The 19392-nt window shown below is 35.3% G+C and overlaps 1 protein-coding gene across 2 annotated transcripts in view; it reads left to right on the top strand.

Moving 5' to 3' along the window:
• Invadolysin (leishmanolysin-like peptidase, invadolysin) overlaps positions 1-17549 on the top strand; it is a 53508-nt gene extending 35959 nt beyond the window's left edge. The window contains exons 6-18 of one of the 2 annotated variants that reach the window (XM_013307647.1): positions 5798-5912; positions 6914-7055; positions 8195-8332; positions 8765-8830; positions 9519-9642; positions 10155-10256; positions 11001-11188; positions 13186-13318; positions 13835-13994; positions 14341-14435; positions 14604-14675; positions 15104-15235; positions 15575-17549. In XM_013307647.1, coding sequence (XP_013163101.1) covers positions 5798-5912; positions 6914-7055; positions 8195-8332; positions 8765-8830; positions 9519-9642; positions 10155-10256; positions 11001-11188; positions 13186-13318; positions 13835-13994; positions 14341-14435; positions 14604-14675; positions 15104-15235; positions 15575-15718 — 1611 coding nt within the window. In that variant the 3' untranslated portion in view covers positions 15719-17549. The remainder of the gene's footprint in view (positions 1-5797; positions 5913-6913; positions 7056-8194; positions 8333-8764; positions 8831-9518; positions 9643-10154; positions 10257-11000; positions 11189-13185; positions 13319-13834; positions 13995-14340; positions 14436-14603; positions 14676-15103; positions 15236-15574) is intronic. The other variant, XM_013307655.1, reaches the window with a different exon arrangement.
• Positions 17550-19392: the final 1843 nt, after the last annotated feature.

Here is a 19392-nt window from a genome sequence, read left to right as displayed (position 1 = left end):
TATTAAAATCGTTACCCTCTCTATCGGATATTGCACCTCGTGTAAACGTGTTGTAAATCTCGTTTTGTTTGAATATGTTAGCTGTTGGTAAGAAATCGAAATTTAAACCTTTTTTCCATTCGTATTTTGGTTTAATAGTTTTCTCTGGTGTTAAAATAAAATCGTAAGTATAATGATTTGATGTTTTCTTTGTAGATATTGTATTTTTATGTGTATGTTTCTCTTTAACTGATTTGTTTTGTCTTTTAGTAACATCTTTGACGACTTCCTTCATTTCTTGTACTCTTTGCATTGCTTCTTTTAATATAGATTCAACGTCTTCACTGGAATTTTTATTTGCTATGGGTATATCGAAATCTTCATTTGACACTTTGTTAATATCATTGTTAAGATTATTTTCCTCTGATATACTGAAGTTGTTAACGTTAGTCTGTACGAATAGTTTTCCGATTTGATCCGCAATTGTTTCTGATACGAACTGTCTCGCTATCTTCTTGATGTCTTCTAAATTTGCCGTCAATAGTACTAAAGAGGATACTTTGGTTGTTAGCAGTAGATGGATTCCTGTAACAAAGTTTGTGTTAGTCATCTCGGATTGTAACAGAATAAATGTAAAAGTAGCTATCGCCCGCTGGGCGCTGAATTAAAAGATTTTTATATCATAAGGTGGCAAACGAGCGAACGGCTACCTGAACGGCCTGTCTTCTGTGTGATCGTAGTATTTCACTGAGCGAGCCGGGACAATTCGTGCGGAGATGTTAAAGCGGTCTCTACCACTGAAAAATGATTAACTTAGTAGCCTATGTGTTCTTCCAGACTATGTTCTACATGTATGACAAATTTCCTTGAGATCTGTTCAGCCGTTCTGGAGATACCTTCATACATCCTATTTTATCTAAGATTTCGCATTCATAACATTAAGATTTAACTATGAGAACTCAGGTCATAAGTTGCAAGTCAATTACTCCGAGTTACAATATGGATGAAATTCGAAAGAACTTAGGAAATTTTTTGCCCACTGGTAACTCTTAAAACTTTTAAAACCATGGTCAATTAACTGGCATTTAATAAGATCCTTATGGGACTATACAAAGATCTTGTGGCGCTTAAATATTGACATGAGGGCGTTAGTGTGCTGTCATAATTTAATTTGACTTATGCCCTCCGGGTCAGGTAACTGGCAGAATTCTCTATGGTTGTTGCTATTGGAAGAAAAAAAGTTTGTCGATAGTTCATATGTCAAAAAAAAATAACAAAGGGCATGCAAAGAGCCTAAGCATTACATCAGAAATAGACGTGTGAATAAATTAAAAGCCATCTTGATTACAAAAACAATTGAGCGTAATTTATTCCGCTTTTGAAATGACACCTAAATAAGGCTGGTGATACACTAGTGTTCTTAGTTCGAAACGAACGTTCGTGAATTATTATTGAAGTCGACAGCAAATAATTATGTAACAAAGTGCTGATAAACGGCTGTATCTTTTGATTTCGTTGGCTTAGAAGTTTGATTTTTTCACAACACCAAAAGACAGTAGACTTGAGTATTTGATATAAATTCTAGCTTGATACTTTCACGCGTTCCTGAGAAAAAGTCCTAACAGATAGACGGACGGACTACAAAGTCATCCTATAAGGGTTCCGATTTTTTCCTTTGGAAATACGGAACCCTAAAAAGAGTTTTTAGTTGCTTCAACTTAATTAAAATTTAGTACAATTTTAAGCATATAAATTAGTAACTTAATTAACGTGCCCGCTTTAACATCTTCGCATGAAGTGTCCCGGCTCGCCCGGTGAAATACCACGACTACACGGAAGACAGGCGTCAAGTGGTAGGAATTCTGCGTACAGTCCGATGTGTGCGTCTCGGAGGCCTAATTTAGTCCTCTTTCTCTTCCCACTCTTTTTCTTGTAAGGAAAGGATGGGAAGTAGAAGTGGACTTTCCGGATGAGAGGATGCATGGGAAGGGAAAATATTTTCTTTCTGTGCATCCTCTATTCCGTCGATTAAAAGTAGGCAGCGCATATATAATTGCATATGTCTATGGGTAACGGTCACTTCGCTATTTCAGCGATTTCGGTTGGCCGCTCGCTCGTTTGCACTTTTTGATATAAAAAAAAATTAAATCGTTTCAGTCTAGTGTTTCAACACCTTTAGTGTTAGAAATTTGATCTTAAAAGCACGTGCTTCTAATTAATATCGCGTCTCATAACATGATTTGTGGTTTTCATGACGTCATAGCTCAGTGGCGACATCTAGATAACGAGGTATCAGTGACTCCTAAAGTGATCTTATGATTATTGCCCCATCTATTGACTGCATTGTAGGATCATTTTGTTGTTCGTCTGTTAAGCCCCTTTTTCAGGTACGGGTGGAGGTATCAAGCTGGAATTTATTGCCAAATGATTTACGTATGATTCTCTATATTTCTTGAAATCAATAGAATACAAAACATCATAAAATATTAGATATATATATATACTGCCTTAAATACAATAGCTAATATAGTACTCATAACCCTATTCAAAATATATGAAGCGTCGGTGGCTCAGGGGTCAGACACTTGACTTGCAATCTGCAGGTCCTGGATTCGAATCCCGCGATGTACCAATGTGTTTTTCCATTTATCCGACGTTCTTACGGTAAAGGAAAACATCGTGATGCTGCACATATCTGAGAAATTCAAAGATATGTGTGAAGTCAACCGACCCGCACTTGGCCAGCGTGGTTGACTATGGCCTAATCAACCCTAACTTAGTGTAGGCTCCGAGCCCCTCGGTGGGGACGTATAGTGAGCTGATGATGATGAACCCTATTCAATACCTAATCTTGTAAATTGATCTGAAGAGATAGCGTAATAATAGTTGTCGCCCGCGACTCCGTCCGCCCAGAATTGAAAAAAAAACTAAATTAGTCTATGTGTTTTTTAACAGTGGTAGAGCCCGCTTTAACATCTTCGCACGAATCGGCCCGGCTCGCCCGGTGAAATACCACGACCACACAGAAGACCGGCGTGAAGTGGAAGCAATTCCGCGTTTCGTCTGATGAGTGTGCGTCCCGGAGGCCAAAATTAGTCCTCTTTCCCTTCCCACCCTTTTTCTTATAAGGAAAGGATGGGAAGTGGTAGTGGACTTTCCGAATAAGAGGATGCATGGAAAGGGAAAATATTTTCTTTCTGTGCATCCTCTTCTCCGTCGATTAAAGGTAGGCAACGCATATGCAATTGCGTATGTCTATGGGCAACGGTCACTTCGCTGTTTTAGCGATTTTAGGTGGCCGCTCGCTCGTTTGCCACCTTGTGATATAAAAAAAAAAAATGTGTTCTTCCAGACTATGTTCATCTGTGCCAAATTTTCATCAAGATCTGTTAAACCGTTCTGGAGATATAAACAAACATCCATCTAGACATTCGCATTTGTAATATTATTAAGAGTGAGGTTTTTCATTACAATTATAAGAATTATTCAATAGCCTTTTAATTATGACTTCACTATGACTATGTGATAGTGAATGCTGGTCCAGTGCAAGACTTCACACATTTGTTTTTCTCAGATATGTCCAGCATCACAATTTCCTTCACAGTAACAACATACGATAAATGTACATACGCAACACATTGATACATGAACGGGATTTGATAAGACCTGCATATTAATTATAAAATTTCACATTTAACAGTGGTAGAGCCCGCTTTAACATCTTCGCAGGAATTGTCCTCGCTCAGTGAAATACCACGACCACACAGAAGACACGACTCAAATGGAAGCAATTCCAAGTACAGTCTGATGAGTGTCCTAATATAGTCCTCTTTCTCTTTCAAACCTTTTTCTTATAAGGGAAGGATGTGAAGTGGAAGTGGACTTTCCGGATGAGAGGATGCATGGAAAGGGAAAATGTTTTTTTTCTGTGCATCCTCTCCTCCGTCGATTAAAGGTATGCAATTGCGTATGTCTATGGGCAACGGTCACTTCGCTATTTCAGCGTTCAGGTGGCTGCTCGCTCGTTTGCCAACTTATGATATAAAAAAAATTTGAATATTCGTTTCTATTACTTACCAATAGCTAGAAATCCAGTTAATATCAACATTTCTACTACATATTGAAGTTAATACTAACAATTTTATTTATATTGCGAAATAAGATTTCAAATTTTATATTCGCCATTCAAATAATACGATTGTTTTTATGTGTTACGCTAATACAGCTATGTAGCATGCGACTCCGTATGGAATTAATAAAATAAGTAGTCTATGTGTTCTTCCAGACTATGTTCTATATGTATGACACATTTCATCAAGATCCGTACAGACATTCTGGAGATATCTTCTAACATTCTGAACATTCGCATCTTCTATATATATAAAAGAAAGTGGTGTTAGTTACGCTATTTATAACTCAAGAACGGCTTTACCGATATGCCTGAAAATTGTTGAGGAGGTAGCTTAGAGCCAGGAGACGGACGTAGAATACTATTTATTCATTTTTTTCGAATTTATGCCTTGAAGAACTGCTTTTTATTTAACGTACTTATATTATAAATGCGAATGTTTAGATGGATGTGATGTGGATGGATGGGTGGGCTACAGTAATTAAGTTTTTATATATCCACGCGGACGGAATCGCGGGCGACAGCTGGCTTTTAATATTAATACGATTAAAAACAATTCGTGTAACATAATGCTTTACTAAAATGACGTCATAGCTACAGTATAAAGTTAATTTTTAATAACAACAATCATTTTCCATTGGTGTGTGAGAGAGACAAAAGTCCTGTTTATTATATCGTCATCCCTCTCTGTATTTTATACAAAAGGTTTTTGGTATCAGAAACCAACAATGAAACATTAAAAACTAAACTAAAGATTTTCAACCTTTTTAGGGTTCCGTACCTCATAGGAAAAATACGGAACCCTTATAGGATCACTTTGTCCGTCCGTCTGTCAAGACCCTTTTTCTCAAATACTCCTGAAGTTATCAAGGTGGAATTTATATCAAATACTCAGGTTTGCGGTCGCTAGGTGCTGTGAAAAATTAAACTTTTAAACCAACGTAATCAAAAGATACAACCATATATGTCGCAAATTAAAGCAAATTTTCGACATTCGCAAGGGAACCAAAACCTACAGGGTACTTACCGTGAACCACACAGAAGACAGGCGTGAAGTGGAAGCGATTCCGCGTTTCGTCTGATGAGTGTGCGTCCCGGAGGCCTAATTTAGTCCTCTTACACTTCCCACCCATTTCCTTATCAGGAAAGGATGGGAAGTGGAAGTGGACTTTCCGGATGAGAGGATGCACAGAAAGAAAATATTTTTTTTCTGTGTATCCTTTCCTCCGTCGATTAAAGGTAGGCAACGCATGTGCAACTGCGTATGTCCATGGGCAACGGTCACTTCGCTGTTTCAGCGATTTCAGGTGGCCGCTCGCTCGTTTGCCACCTTATGATATAAAAAAAAAACTTAGAATCTTGAAATTTGGCACGAAGCAACATCGTAAAGCACAGATAGAAGAAAAATTGCGAAAACAGTAAATTTTTAGTTTTATCATATTTATTTTAAAATACTAATTTCGGGTAGCCACCATACTTTGGGAATGTACTAAACAAATCGTGAAGAATTTTTACAGTTTTACGGTGGCAACAAAACAGTGAAACCTAAGAGTCCAAGAGACCGAGATATTTCTCGCTTATAGAGGTTTCTCTTATGAGTTACTCGCCTTTAGTTCGTCAATCTGCACCGGACATTAACTCTTGCTTATACAGTTCAAAGGTATTTACAATTTCACGTTCTTTTTCCAGCCATGCTACGTCTGCAATAGTACTGGACATAACTGCAGAGCGTTGCCCACAAAATTAGAAGAGGATCTAGAACTGACTACAGAAACTAATAACAACGATACCACGGAATCAACAGGTAAATATTACATTTTGCGTCAGGAAAACCTAATTTTACTCCTAATTCCCACCCTTTTTCTTATAAGGAAAAGATGGGGAGTGGAAGTGGACTTTCCGGATGAGATGCATGGGAAGGGAAAATATTTTCTTTCTGTGCATCCTCTCCTCCGTAGATTAAAGGTAGGCAACGCATATGCAATTGCCTATGTCTATGGGTAACGATCGCTTCGCTGTTTCAGCGATTTCAGGTGACCGCTCGCTCGTTTGATACCTCTTAAAAAAAATCACAGTTTATTCTACGCCTCAATGGGAGACTCATTGGGGCATAGGATAAACGTTCAAAGGGAAACAAGCCATTATTCTAATACGTATAAACTTTATACCACTTTTTTAAGATATTGCTTAATCTAATAACTAAGAATATTAATGTGGCGAAGTTTATGAAGCTCAAATCAAGCCAGCAATTGTCTATGTGTTCTTCCAGACTATGTTCTACATCTATGTCTAATTTCATCAAGATACATGCAGCTGTTCTGGAGATATCTTCTAACATACATCTAAACATTCGCATTTATTACTAAGAAGTAAGATTTTGAATAATGAGTCACTATTACTAATATTAATTTTAATGTGTGGATGCCATCTAACTCCAGATGGATCTGAATGTAGGAACTGTTATGAAGAAAATCCGGCAGTATGTCGGTGTATCGCAACACTAGCCTTATTAAAATATCAACGTTTATGTCCTCTCACTACATCTGACACATGACTTTGTTACGAAAGTGCGCTTGCGTCAAATGATTCTAATTATTAATGTCTAAAAGAACATACCTTCTTCCATCTAATTTGTTACAAGGATGGAAAGGGGAAGTGGATTTGGCTTAAGTTTGACAAATGTAGGAGAAATAGGATTTGTTTTCGTCGTTTTAAGGTAGAAAATAATTTACAATGTTCACTTTACAGTTTTGGCTAATTCAAGTGGCTTGTTTTATAAAAATTGCTTATTATTTTATTTTAAAGTGCTGGAAGATGAAATAGAAGCGACTGGAGTAGAAGATACAGATTTCGTGCTATACGTAAGTGCTGTAGAGACGGAGAGATGTAGACGTGGCTTGACTGTTGCGTACGCTTCTCATTGTCAACAGGAATCTGCGTTGGACAGGTATGTACTGCTCACACTTATGAATTATATATATATATATATAAACTAGCGGACCCGACAGACGTTGTCTGACAATTTGACACTGCGATGGTAGCGCCGTCTGTCGGATCCAATGTAAAACATTCCAAAATCAACAACTACTAATAAATTAAAAATTAATTAAAAAAACATTGTCCAGCGGACAAAATTGTGAATCTAAACCATTCCCAGATCCCCTTGAACACACACAAAAAATTTCATCAAAATCGGTCCAGTCGTTTGAGAGAAGTTCAGTGACATACACACTCACAGAAGAATTATATATATAAAGATATCAGTCCTTTTCTTTATCTTATTTTTTATTGTGTTACTTCATACACTATAGTGTGTCTATTTAAGATATATTAGTTTGACAATTGACGTCTATAAAGTATAGAATTAATTTTGTATGAGGATTAATGTTGTACTTAATGGACACTTGTCATAGTGTTGGACCGTACGTGTGCGGACAACTGTGAAGTATCGAGAATCGCTCTTGTTATAAAATTAATCAAAGAAATGCATACTATAATTTAGGTATTTTATTACTTATTGAATTTATTACAGTTATTTGGTTATGTATAACACAATTAATTAAAATTAAATCTATTCTGTTGGTTTAATATCTTATTACTTTATGTAGTTATGAAGGATAAAGTAGAAATAGAAAGAAACAATTTTATTTATATTGTAAATCAAAAACAATCATGAAATTTTCGATTGCAAGTTCTATGAGAACAAACATAGAAAATCTATTAAATCTATATATATAAAAGAAAGTGGTGTTAGTTACACTATTTATAACTCAAGAACGACTTTACCGATATGCCTGAAAATTGGTGAGGAGGTAGCTTAGAGCCAGGAGACCGACATAGGATACTATTTATTCATTTTCGAATTTATGCCTTGAAGAATTGCTTTTTATTTAACTTACTAATATTATAAATGTTAAATGTTTAGATGGATTTGATGTGATGGGTGGATGGAGTCGCGGGCGACAGCTAGTTCCTAATATATTTTACTCATCCCATATCTAGTGAATAGTCAAACTAATATATCTTAAATAGACACACTGTATATATGATTTTGGAATTAAAAAGTGTTTTTTTATTTGACTATAGGCCGGTAGCGGGTCATGCTAATTTTTGTCCAGGAGAATTGTCAACGAATTATCGAGATCTTCCATCTGTTCTGTCAACAGTGAAACACGAAATGTTGCACGCTTTAGGTTTTAGTGTGTCTTTATTTGGATTTTATAGGTAAGTTTAACTGATATATAAACACGGCTAAGCACTTCATCAGGATGAGTGGTACTGGTATTATTTCGCGGACGCGGCCCGTCGCTCACTGTCGCCACCGGACGTATATACGTGAGTGTTTAGCCGTGTTTATATATCAGTTTAGTATAATGTCTCACGAAAGTTTGAATAATTTTATAGATAAGTTGTTACTTATATGATAATCAGCTCTAAGTACCCACTCAGTCTACACTAAGTGAGACTGTGATAGTGAATGCTGGTCCAGTGTAAGATTTCACACATTTGACTTTGTCAGATATGAGCATCATGATGTTTTCCTTCACACAAAAACAATAGTGCATGGCAACATCAGAACCCAGGACTTGCAGATTACATTTGCTTAACTCCTGAGCCACCGACGCTCAAATACTTAAATATAATATTTATTTCCAGAGATGACAATGGAGAACCGTTGACAGAAAGAAGACCAGACACTGGAGATCCACCTCTGGATGAAGAGTAAGTTACTAATATAAATGCGAATGTTTAGATGTTTGTTAGAAGGTATCTCCAGAACAGCTGCATAGATCATGATGAAATTTGTCATACATATAGAACATAGTCTGGAAGAACACATAGGCAAATATTATAAATAGAAAAGATCTGTTTGTTTGTGTTGGATAAACTCAAAAACTACTGAACTGATTTGAATAATTCATTCACTGTTAGGAAGCTACACTATCTCTTAGTGACATAGACTATATTACTAGACTGTAGCCTGCGGCTCTGTCCGTCTTAAGAAAAAAACTATGTGTTCTTTCATACTATGTTTTATATCAGTTGTTCCCAAACTTATTTTGTCTACTGCCCACTTTGATAATAATTTTTAGCGCCCCCTAATTTTCAAAATTTTAAAAACCACTATAACTTCAAATTAAACTAATTAATTATTGTGACATATATATGTATATTAACGGAGAATTGTAAAGGAAACGTTTTACTATAACCCGCAACTTGAGACCTGCAGCGTCCACAAGGGGACGTTATCTCACACTTTGGGAAAGACAGGTCTATATGTATGACAAATTTCATCAAGATCTATACAGCAGTTCTGGACATATCTTCTAACATACATCTAAACATTCGCATTTATAATATTTGTTTTTTTTTATTTACTTTATATTAAATTGTTTATTTATATTTCTAGATTACAGATTCACAAATGGTCATCCCGTGTAGTTAAAAACGTAACTCGTAGAAACTGGATGATAAGAGGTGGTTATATGTCGCGAACTTTTCACATGATTGTCACACCCAGAGTTGTTAAAGAGGTAAATATAAGATACTAGATGTCGCCCGCGACTCCGTATGCGTGGATATATAAAAAAAACTTAATTAGTGTAGCCTATGTGTTCCGTAATTTAATCGAGATCCGTTCAGCCGTTCTAGAGATGTCTTCAAAGATCCATCCATCCATCCACATCTAAACATACGCATTTATAATATTAGTAAGTTAAATAAAAAGCAGCTCTTCAAGGCATAAATTCGAAAATGAATAGTATCCTATGTCCGTCTCCTGGCTCTAAGCTACCTCCTCACCAATATTCAGACAAATCGGTAAAGCCGTTCTTGAATTATAAATAGTGTAACTAACACCACTTTCTTTTATATATATATAGATTCCTAAGTTTTCAAACTTACTTAAATCCTATTCCTCGTGTACTTTCTTATAGGTCTTATCGTGGGTTTCTGAGTCCAAAAACTCTTTTGTCGAAGATATTTTCGTCTCAGTAACCATATTTTTTTTATTATTCGAGTCTTAGTATGAAGATAATTTTTTTAGGTCCGTGAACACTTTAACTGTTCAGATCTGGAAGGTGCAGAATTAGAAGATCAAGGTGGAGATGGTACGGCTCTCACACATTGGGAGAAAAGAGTCTTTGAAGTAAGTATAACACATTTCTCATTTTTTTACATCCCCTAAGAGTGATAGACAATTTGACTAAGAATTGTAAAATCGCCGAAATAGCGAAACTACCGATGCCGATAAACAAAGCAGTATTTTTTTTATATATTGCCATAACGAGCGAGCAATCTGAAATCGCTGAAATAGCGAAGTGATTGCCCATAGACATACGCAATTGCATATGCGTTGTCTACATTTAATCGATGGAGGAGAGGATGCACAGAAAGAACATATTTTCCCTTTCCATACATCTTCTCATCCTGAAAGTCCACGTCCACTTTCCATCCTTTCCTTATAAGAAAAAGGGAAGGGAATGAGGAGTAAATAAGGCCTCCGGGACGCACACTCATCAAACGAAACGCGGAATTGCTTCCACTTGATGTCTTCTGTGTGGTCGTGGTATTTCACTGAGCGAGACCAATTCCTGCGAAGATGTTAAAGCGAGCTCTACCACTGTTAGGACACACAAGTAGACATAGAAAGAGAATATTCCCCTTCCTATCCTATGTTTATAAGAATAAATTCAGCTAGATACCTTCACGCGTTTTTGAAGAAAAGACAACAAAGTAATCCTATAAGGGATCCGTTTTTTTCCTATGAGGTACGAAACCTTAAAAAGGAAGGGAAACATGACTAAAGTTCCTTTTCATCAGATGGAACGCGGATACTTCCATATTAAATCCAAAGTCTTACCTAAGTCCTAATTAGTCTTGTTCTTCCTAGAACGAAGCAATGACTGGAACACATACACAGAATTCAGTATTCAGTCGTATCACATTAGCATTGATGGAGGATACTGGATGGTATCGCGCTGACTATACACACGCGAGCCCCCTACATTGGGGTAGGGGGTTGGGTTGCAGATTTGCGATGGCCTCCTGCAAACAATGGCTGAATACACAAAGGTTGAGGTATTTCATGAACGCTTGGGTGGTGGCTTCGGGCGTATATGTTTTTTTTTTAGTTATTTAGTGTGTCCTTGAAGAGATACCCCTTAAGGTCTCTTCTTGGTCTTTATTAGGAGATAAATTACTTAAGATAGGGGATCTAAGAATGAGACCTCCTATCCCTTAGGGGGTGTCTGTCTTAGTACTCTTAAATATAGATTTACACTCATAATCGCTAAATTCTCATTAAATAAGTTACTAATTCCACATGATACATTGATTTTCATAATGGTGGGGTTGTTCATCATCACCTACCTTAAGATAGAAGTGACTAGTTCATAGTCAACCACGCTGGACAAGTGCAAGACTTCACACATTTGACTTTCTCAGATATGTGCAGCATCACGATGTTTTTCTTCACTTTAACGTCGGATAAATGTACATATGTAAATCGGAAATGGAAAAACACATTGGTACATGGCGGGATTCGAACCCAGGACCTGCAGATTGCAACTCAAGTGCTTAACCCCTAAGCCACAGACTCTCAACGACTTGGGGTTGTTAGCGGGAAATAAATTTAAGGGATCACAATTTGAACTCATAATCAAAGGGGTTACTATAAGTATAATAATATGATTGTAATGGGTAAAATTTAACACATAAATTACAACACTCAGAAACCTTAATTGGGTAACTAAGAGCGTACATTAGTGTAGATTTCTCATACTAAAGAAAGTAAAGAAAATAATACTAACAAAGGGTATAGTTTAAAATGTGTATAACAAGGGTTAGCAATCTTTCGCGAGTTTGATCATTTTTATCGTTAGAATAATTACAGTCGAACTAGGATGAACGAGAACTAGAAACTAGATTTTGACTAGTGTCTTGCTAACAAAAGTCTAGTTGGGACCTGGGGGAGTCTAGTTGGGGTCTAGTCTAGGACCTGTCCTGACAGAATACGCGGAAAATCGGCTTAGAAACTTATGTATATAAACACTAGCGGACCCGACAGACGTTGTCCTGTCTACACGTCTTTAATTCGAATATTATTTAAAATTTGACACTGCGATGGTAGCGCCGTCTGTCGGATCCAATGTAAAACATTCCAAAATCAACAACTAATAATAAATTAAAAAATTAATTAAAAAACATTGTCCAGCGGACAAAATTGTGAATCTAAACCATTCCCAGATCCCCTTGAACACACACAAAAAATTTCATCAAAATCGGTCCAGTCGTTTGAGAGAAGTTCAGTGACATACACACTCACAGAAGAATTATATATATAAAGATGTAATAAAAATGATTTGGTCTCTTTGATTCTCCTTTATTCTGGTTGGACTGTATATGATTTCTTTGTAACTAACGTATATCTTTTTTTTTAAACAATTTGAAGCAATTCAACGGATAGTACTGAGTAAGTAATAAAAATATATGTTCTTTGGATTTTCCTTCTATATGTATATATATATTTACTGACATTATATGTTTAATTTACAAGCCTAAGTAATGGAACGGATATTGAAGAGTAAGTAAATCTTCAAAAAAAATTAATAATTTATATTTAAATTTTATCCATTTTGAAGAACTAAAGTAGATAAAGCTTAACATAGACCTTTTGAATTAATTATGTTAATTAATAAAATTAATAAATAAAAGGAAAAATATTAAACAAACAAACGTCAAATTATTGCCGCCATTTTATAGAAAATTTTGACATAAATTTACCTCTATATATGGACTGGCTATAGCAAGTAGAATTTTGTGCCAATTTGATTGTGCCATTTGACGCTGATGTTAGTAGTTTGTAGCCGCGCTGAGGATTAAACTAATAATATTGATAGAATTAAAAGAAATATAGATAGAATAACATAGAAATAATTAAAAAAAAGAAGAAATAGAATTTATATCGGAATGTAAAAGTAATTTCAAAACAATCGCCTGTCCATATATAAAGATCTTTTTCATATAAGCGATTCCTTCTCTTTCCTTGTATTCTAATTTGAACCTTATTGCTATAGACGTAAGAATCCAGCGCCGTTCTGCGAGAGAGTGAAAGGCGATCCATTAAGAACGGAATGTTCCCCAAAGAGAACTGCTGTGGTTCTCTGCAATTTGGTGCGACACGAGAATATATTGCCCAGAGCTTATCAGGTAACTATTTAGGAAGAAAATTCGACAGTGCCGGTGTATCGCAACACTAGCCTTATTAAAATATCAACGTTTATGTTCCCTCACTACATCTGACACAAGACTTTGTTACCAAAGTGCGCTTGCGTCAAATTATTCGAATTATTAATGTCTAAAACTCCATTTAGGGCAGTTGACTGACCCTAAGTGGGACTCAAAGTCAAGAATCTATATTCTTGAAAATATATCTGTGAGGCATTAAACTAAAACTATGTTCTATATGTATGACAAATTTCATCAAGATACGTTCAGCCGTTCTGGAGATATCTTCTAACATATATCTAAACATTCGCATTTATAATATTAGTAAGATATATAAGTTATTTTGTCTGTATGTTTGTGTGCGCTAATTTAAAAAACGGCTGAACCGATTTTAATGAGGTTTTCGCTAATCTATTGTGATAAAATTCACTTAAAATCTAGTGCTATATTTTACACAATCATCCTAGAATTATACCTAGATATAATTCAATCTTCCAGCACTTCGACCTCCTACCAAACGTGCCCCCAGGGGACGAAGCACACTACGGTGGGTCAGTGTCTCTGGCGGACTACTGCCCCTACCTGCAGGAGTTCACTTGGAGACACAAGAGTGTCCTCATACGAGGCAGCCGGTGTTCATACGAAGAGAATACACCAAGTAAGTTTACATTGATGGAAACATGTTTAAAAACATGTTATACCATACGATAAGTATTTCAGACTTATAGTCGAATTGTTCAAAAGTTACTACGAACTTACATTTGACTATATAAAAAATGGACTAGGCAAAGCCATTGTTGAACTTTGCCACGCACAAATCGAGGATACAAGAATTATTAGATTTTTTTTCGATTTTAACAAAAGACAATGGGCGTTTGAAAGATCCTGTCTCTTAAAAGTCAAAGTGACAAAGCTATGAACGGCATTTTGTTGCCATTTTAGGTTAAAGACAATATAGTAGGTATAATTTTTTTTTTATCTTTATTTTTTACGTTATTTTTCAGAGACTGATGTTAATTTCGCATTAGAAAATTACGGACCGCATTCAAAATGCTTCGACCATAGCGACAGAGTGTGGGAACAGAAATCATGTAGACAGGTAAGTTGAAAAACGCTTTTTTTTATTAAAACAACCAAAAAAAACTCATCTGAATCTACTTTATGACACTCTTTGTAAGAATACGAATCGAATGACACCTCACTTGTCAAAATCTGTTTAGGATATAGGATGTTATAAAAATACGATTTTTCTTTTTAATGTTTTCAGATAAGAGAATGGCAACACTGGGGCTCTGGTTGCTACAAATATAAATGTCAAAGTGGAAGATTACATATTGTGGTGAGTAAATAAAAAAAAATTCTTTTTTAATCTGATTTACCTTAAAGTCGGGCATTTTTTAACAATATTAACCCAAAGTCGGGCATTTTTTTAAACATTTTTACATTTTTTCACTCATTATTACTCAATCGGGCATAATTCAATCATCATTACTCACAGTCGGGCATTTTTTAAATATTTTTACTCATGGTCGGGCATTTTTCAATCATCATTACGCACAGTCGGGCATTTTTTTAATATTTATACTCATAGTCGGGCATTTTTTTAATATTTATACTCATAGTCGGGCATTTTTTTAATATTTATACTCATAATCGGGCATTTTTCAAACATTTTTACTCAAAGTCGGGCATTTTTCAATCATCATTACTCATAGTCGGGCATGTTTAAACATTTTTACTGACAATCGGATTACAATTTTCATGTAGGTGGGCAACTACTCGTATACATGCTACCACGCGGGGCAAGTGCTGCAAGTGAGGATCATGCAGCGCGGCTGGCTGCACCGTGGAGGTGTCGTCTGTCCACCATGCAGAGAGCTCTGCGCTGAAGAGTTTCAAGTCAGTTCACAGATCTACATTATTTGGTTGATAGGAGCTATCATACTTGAGGAATTAAAAAAGAGTTTAAGAAGAGATATCTTCTAACAAACATCCATACATCCATCCATTCACATCTTACTAATATTATTAATACGAATGTTTAGATGGATGGATATTTGAAGGTATCTTCAAAAGTAATAAACGGATTTTGATGAAATTTGTCATACATATAGAACATAGTCTGGAAGAACACATAGGTTACTTTTTTTTTAATTCTACGCAGACGGAGTCGCAGTTAACAGCTAGTTTATACTAGTAAGATTTGATGTGACTTATTATGTTTTCTTTATTTTTCAGTCTCGTGGTGAATACTGTAAAGGAGGTGAAGAAGCACCACCACCTAATTTGTACCCAAATGATTTGTTGGTCTGTAAATCTCCCGCGCTTTTGCCAGCCGCCATCTTGTTATTGTCCGCCATCTTGTGTGTCTACGTTATTTGATGTTTATGTGATTTATAAACGTTACCATTGTGAAAGTTGTTAGGACGAAATTTATCTGGCTCTTTAATAGTTCTGTTGTCACGTTCTGTCAGACGTGACAGTTTGACAAGGATCTTGTGACATTGAGTTATAGTGTCTGTTTAAGATAGGTTAGTTTGACAATTCACTAGATATGGGTTGAGTAAAATCTAGATTTTTAGAGAATTTCTTAGATTTTCGATGTTTTTTTTCGTAGAACTTTTAATGGAGAATCGGTGATTGATTAATTAGATATTTTATATGCGTCAGTTGTCAAACTAATCTTAAATAGACGTACTATAGTGAGGTTATTTGACATATACCCACCGGGTCAAATAAATTCGTCGTCCTATATTATATTCGACTGAAAATTGTTTAATTGGAAATTACGAGAAAATAACGATTAACTATAAATGTGTTCTCTCTTAAATTGTGTTAAAATTGACTTTGACATGTTTTTAAACATGTTTTTCGACAGTGAAAACTTATTTTTTTTGTGAATTAAGGACTTTGTACGTTTCTATTCTTGAATATAGCACTTATTACTAAGTGCTTAGAGTACAGTATTGAATGACAATACTAAGAGAGGCACTTTTTGTATGTAAATATCTTAATATAAATACGTCCGTGGAAATTTCAGCTTTATTTTAATGCTATTTAAGTTTATTTTTAAATATCATGTACTTATATTTTTTATTGTATTTTAAGAAGTGTTTTGCTACGGACCAATGAGGTGAGTCGTGTTCGCATTGCTGAAACATTCACAGAAACATGTTGGATTTGTCATGTCTATTGGATTATGTCTTTGGAATGTAATATTTGTTACGATATTGCCCTACTATGAGTCGGGCAGTTTTTTGCCCGACTCAAATTGCGAGAAATTTTGCACGAGGAAATTTTCTGGGACAAATAATTGCCCGACCCAATGTAAAATTGTTACGATAACTTTGCCCTACTTTAAGTCGGGCATTTTTTGCTAGTAATTTTGCTCGATGAAAAACTTTACACGTGAATTCACTGTCGCAAATAAAAATTGCCTGACCCAGTAATATAAAATTGTTACGGTAACTTTGCCCTACTTTAAGTCGGGCATTTTTTGCCCGATACAAATTTTGCACGATTAAATTATTTAAATGAGAATATTTTCTGGGACAAAAAAAAAATTGCCCGACCCAGTAATGTAAAATTGTCTCGATATTGCCCTACTATGAGTCGGGTATTTTTTTGCCCGACTCAAACTTTAAGAAATTTTGCTCGATAGAAAATTTGTCATATAAATATTTACCGCGACAAAGAAATTAAAAAAAAAATGCCCGACTTTGAAATTTACGTTTTTAGGCGCCATAATTATAAACAAAGTACCAGGATATCATAACATATGAAGAACAAAACTATTCAAAGGCAGAAGAAAAAAATATATCCATCTCTTTCACACACACGTAATATCTATCTATCTCTTTTATACCAAAAGCACGCGTTTGAAAGAATTGTTTGCGGCAATGCGAATTACGAATATAGTTAGTTATTTGAAATTAAAAATTAACCTTTTTTACTGAAGTGTTTGAGAACAAAATCATAATTAAAAGTAAGCTTCCAATTTGAAAAAAAAGAAACTATTCATCAAGACGATTCAAACTGTCTAAACTGGATGGATGGATGGAGGATGTAGAAGCTGCATCATCAGATCAGCTCCGTGTCATCATAATACTGTATTGTCACGTGATTTACACATTTATCTAACATTTTAAGCGTTTCTGACTTAGGGGTTAGTCACTTGACTTGCAATCTGCAGCTCCCGGGTTCGAATCCTGTCATGTATCAATGTGTTACATACGTACATTTATCGTATGTTGTTACGGTGAAGGAAAACATCGTGATGCTGCACATATCTGAGAAAGTCAAATGTGTGAAGTCTTGCACTGGACCAGCATTCACTATCACATAATCTCACTTAGAGTAGACTCTGAGTGGGGACTTAGAGCTGATGTATGTAACATTTCTACTCAATCTGTAACACGCAAGCGACAAGTTGACCTTTCATTTTTAACAAACATCGGGACATGACAAACTAAATGGCATATTGCCGTCTCTTTTATTGCCAAAGAGAATGAAAGAGACAATACATTGATATTCTGTAGAAAATGTCAAACACTTCAGTGAAATAAGCGATTAGTCAAAGTTAAATTTAACTTATACTTAAGTCTAACTCTTAAATGCCATAACTTAATTTATTTTTTTTCTATTTTGCACCTTATTCACGTAGTTTTATAACATATATAATGCAGTCAAGTTTGATTAATCGTGGGTTTCCGAGATGAAAATCTCCGTTTACGATATTATATCGAGATTTTAGAAACCAACTGAGGAAATTAACCCGAACAAAAGTACTTTAAGGGCATTTTTTTTTGCTTTTTGTGCTGCAGAATATATATAAATTTAAACTATAGTTAAACAAGGATATTTGACCGGATAAGACTTTACTATCGTGGTTAGTTATGTCAGAAAAAAAAACATTAAGAGACACAGAAAACAGATATGACAAGATTTTTTTTATATCTACCTGAAATCGTTTAAATTACGAAGTGACCGTTGCTTATAGACATACGCAATTGCATATGAGTTACCAACCTTTAATCGACGGAGAGGATGCACAGAAAGAAAATATTTTCTCTTCCCATCCATCTCATCTGGAAAGTCCACTTCCACTTGTCATCCTTTACTTATAAGAAAAAGGTTGGGAAGTGAAAGAGGAGTAAAATTAGACCTAAGGTACTAAACTCATCAGAGTGTAGTTGGAATAGCTTCTCACTTGTGTCGTGTCTTCTGTGTGCTCGTATTGCAGGCGAGGACAATTCCTGCGATGTTAAAGCTCGCTCTACCACTATTAAAAATGACTATAATTAACTTTTAATGTCATGTCTGTCAGATAACTTTGTCGGACTAATCTGGTGACAACATGTCATGTTATTGTGTTCGGGTTGTGTTTGTAAATATGTAAACTTAATTGTTTTATTTCGCAGGTGCTTAGTATGCTTTAATTTGTGATTATTTCATTCCTATTTAAAGAAATCGAATAAATAATATAATTATTGTTAATATATTTTTTTATTACAACCCCTAGATGTTTTTGCCTTACAATTGCATTTGGATTCATATTGTCATCCCTTTCATTACGTTATAGAAAAACAAAGATAGCGTCACTAATGTATAGTTCTTTTCAAATATCTAAGCGGCTCAAGGTAATCTGCGCTATACTAATATAATAAAGCGCAAAAACAACTTCCTACATCGCTCTTATCGCCTTATTAAGCCCTATATTTACGACTTGCTATAGTTTATTTATAAGCAATTACAATTAGGTGGTGAGTAATTTGAAGAAAATAGTTATGTTAGAAAGGGACAAAAATTGCAAGCCAATAGCAGCAAAGATTTTTGCCATGATAACTTCTAAGCTAATGACGATCTTCGTTTTCAACTGAGCATTTGAATTTTGACATATGAAATTAAAAATTTTACGCTATAATAAAACCAAGTTTTCCTGTAAAACAAAAATCAATGGAATTTCATGCGGATAAAGCCTAGCGGCTATTAACTTGCTGCGAATTGCTGTGTTGAATACAATATTAGGTGTGTTGGGATGTAGAGGAATGAGGACA

Source organism: Papilio xuthus, unplaced genomic scaffold (genome assembly GCF_000836235.2).
Source record: "Papilio xuthus unplaced genomic scaffold, Pxut_1.1 DF829673.1, whole genome shotgun sequence".
Lineage (NCBI taxonomy): Eukaryota > Metazoa > Arthropoda > Insecta > Lepidoptera > Papilionidae > Papilio > Papilio xuthus.
This window is presented reverse-complemented; position numbering and strand designations above follow the sequence as displayed.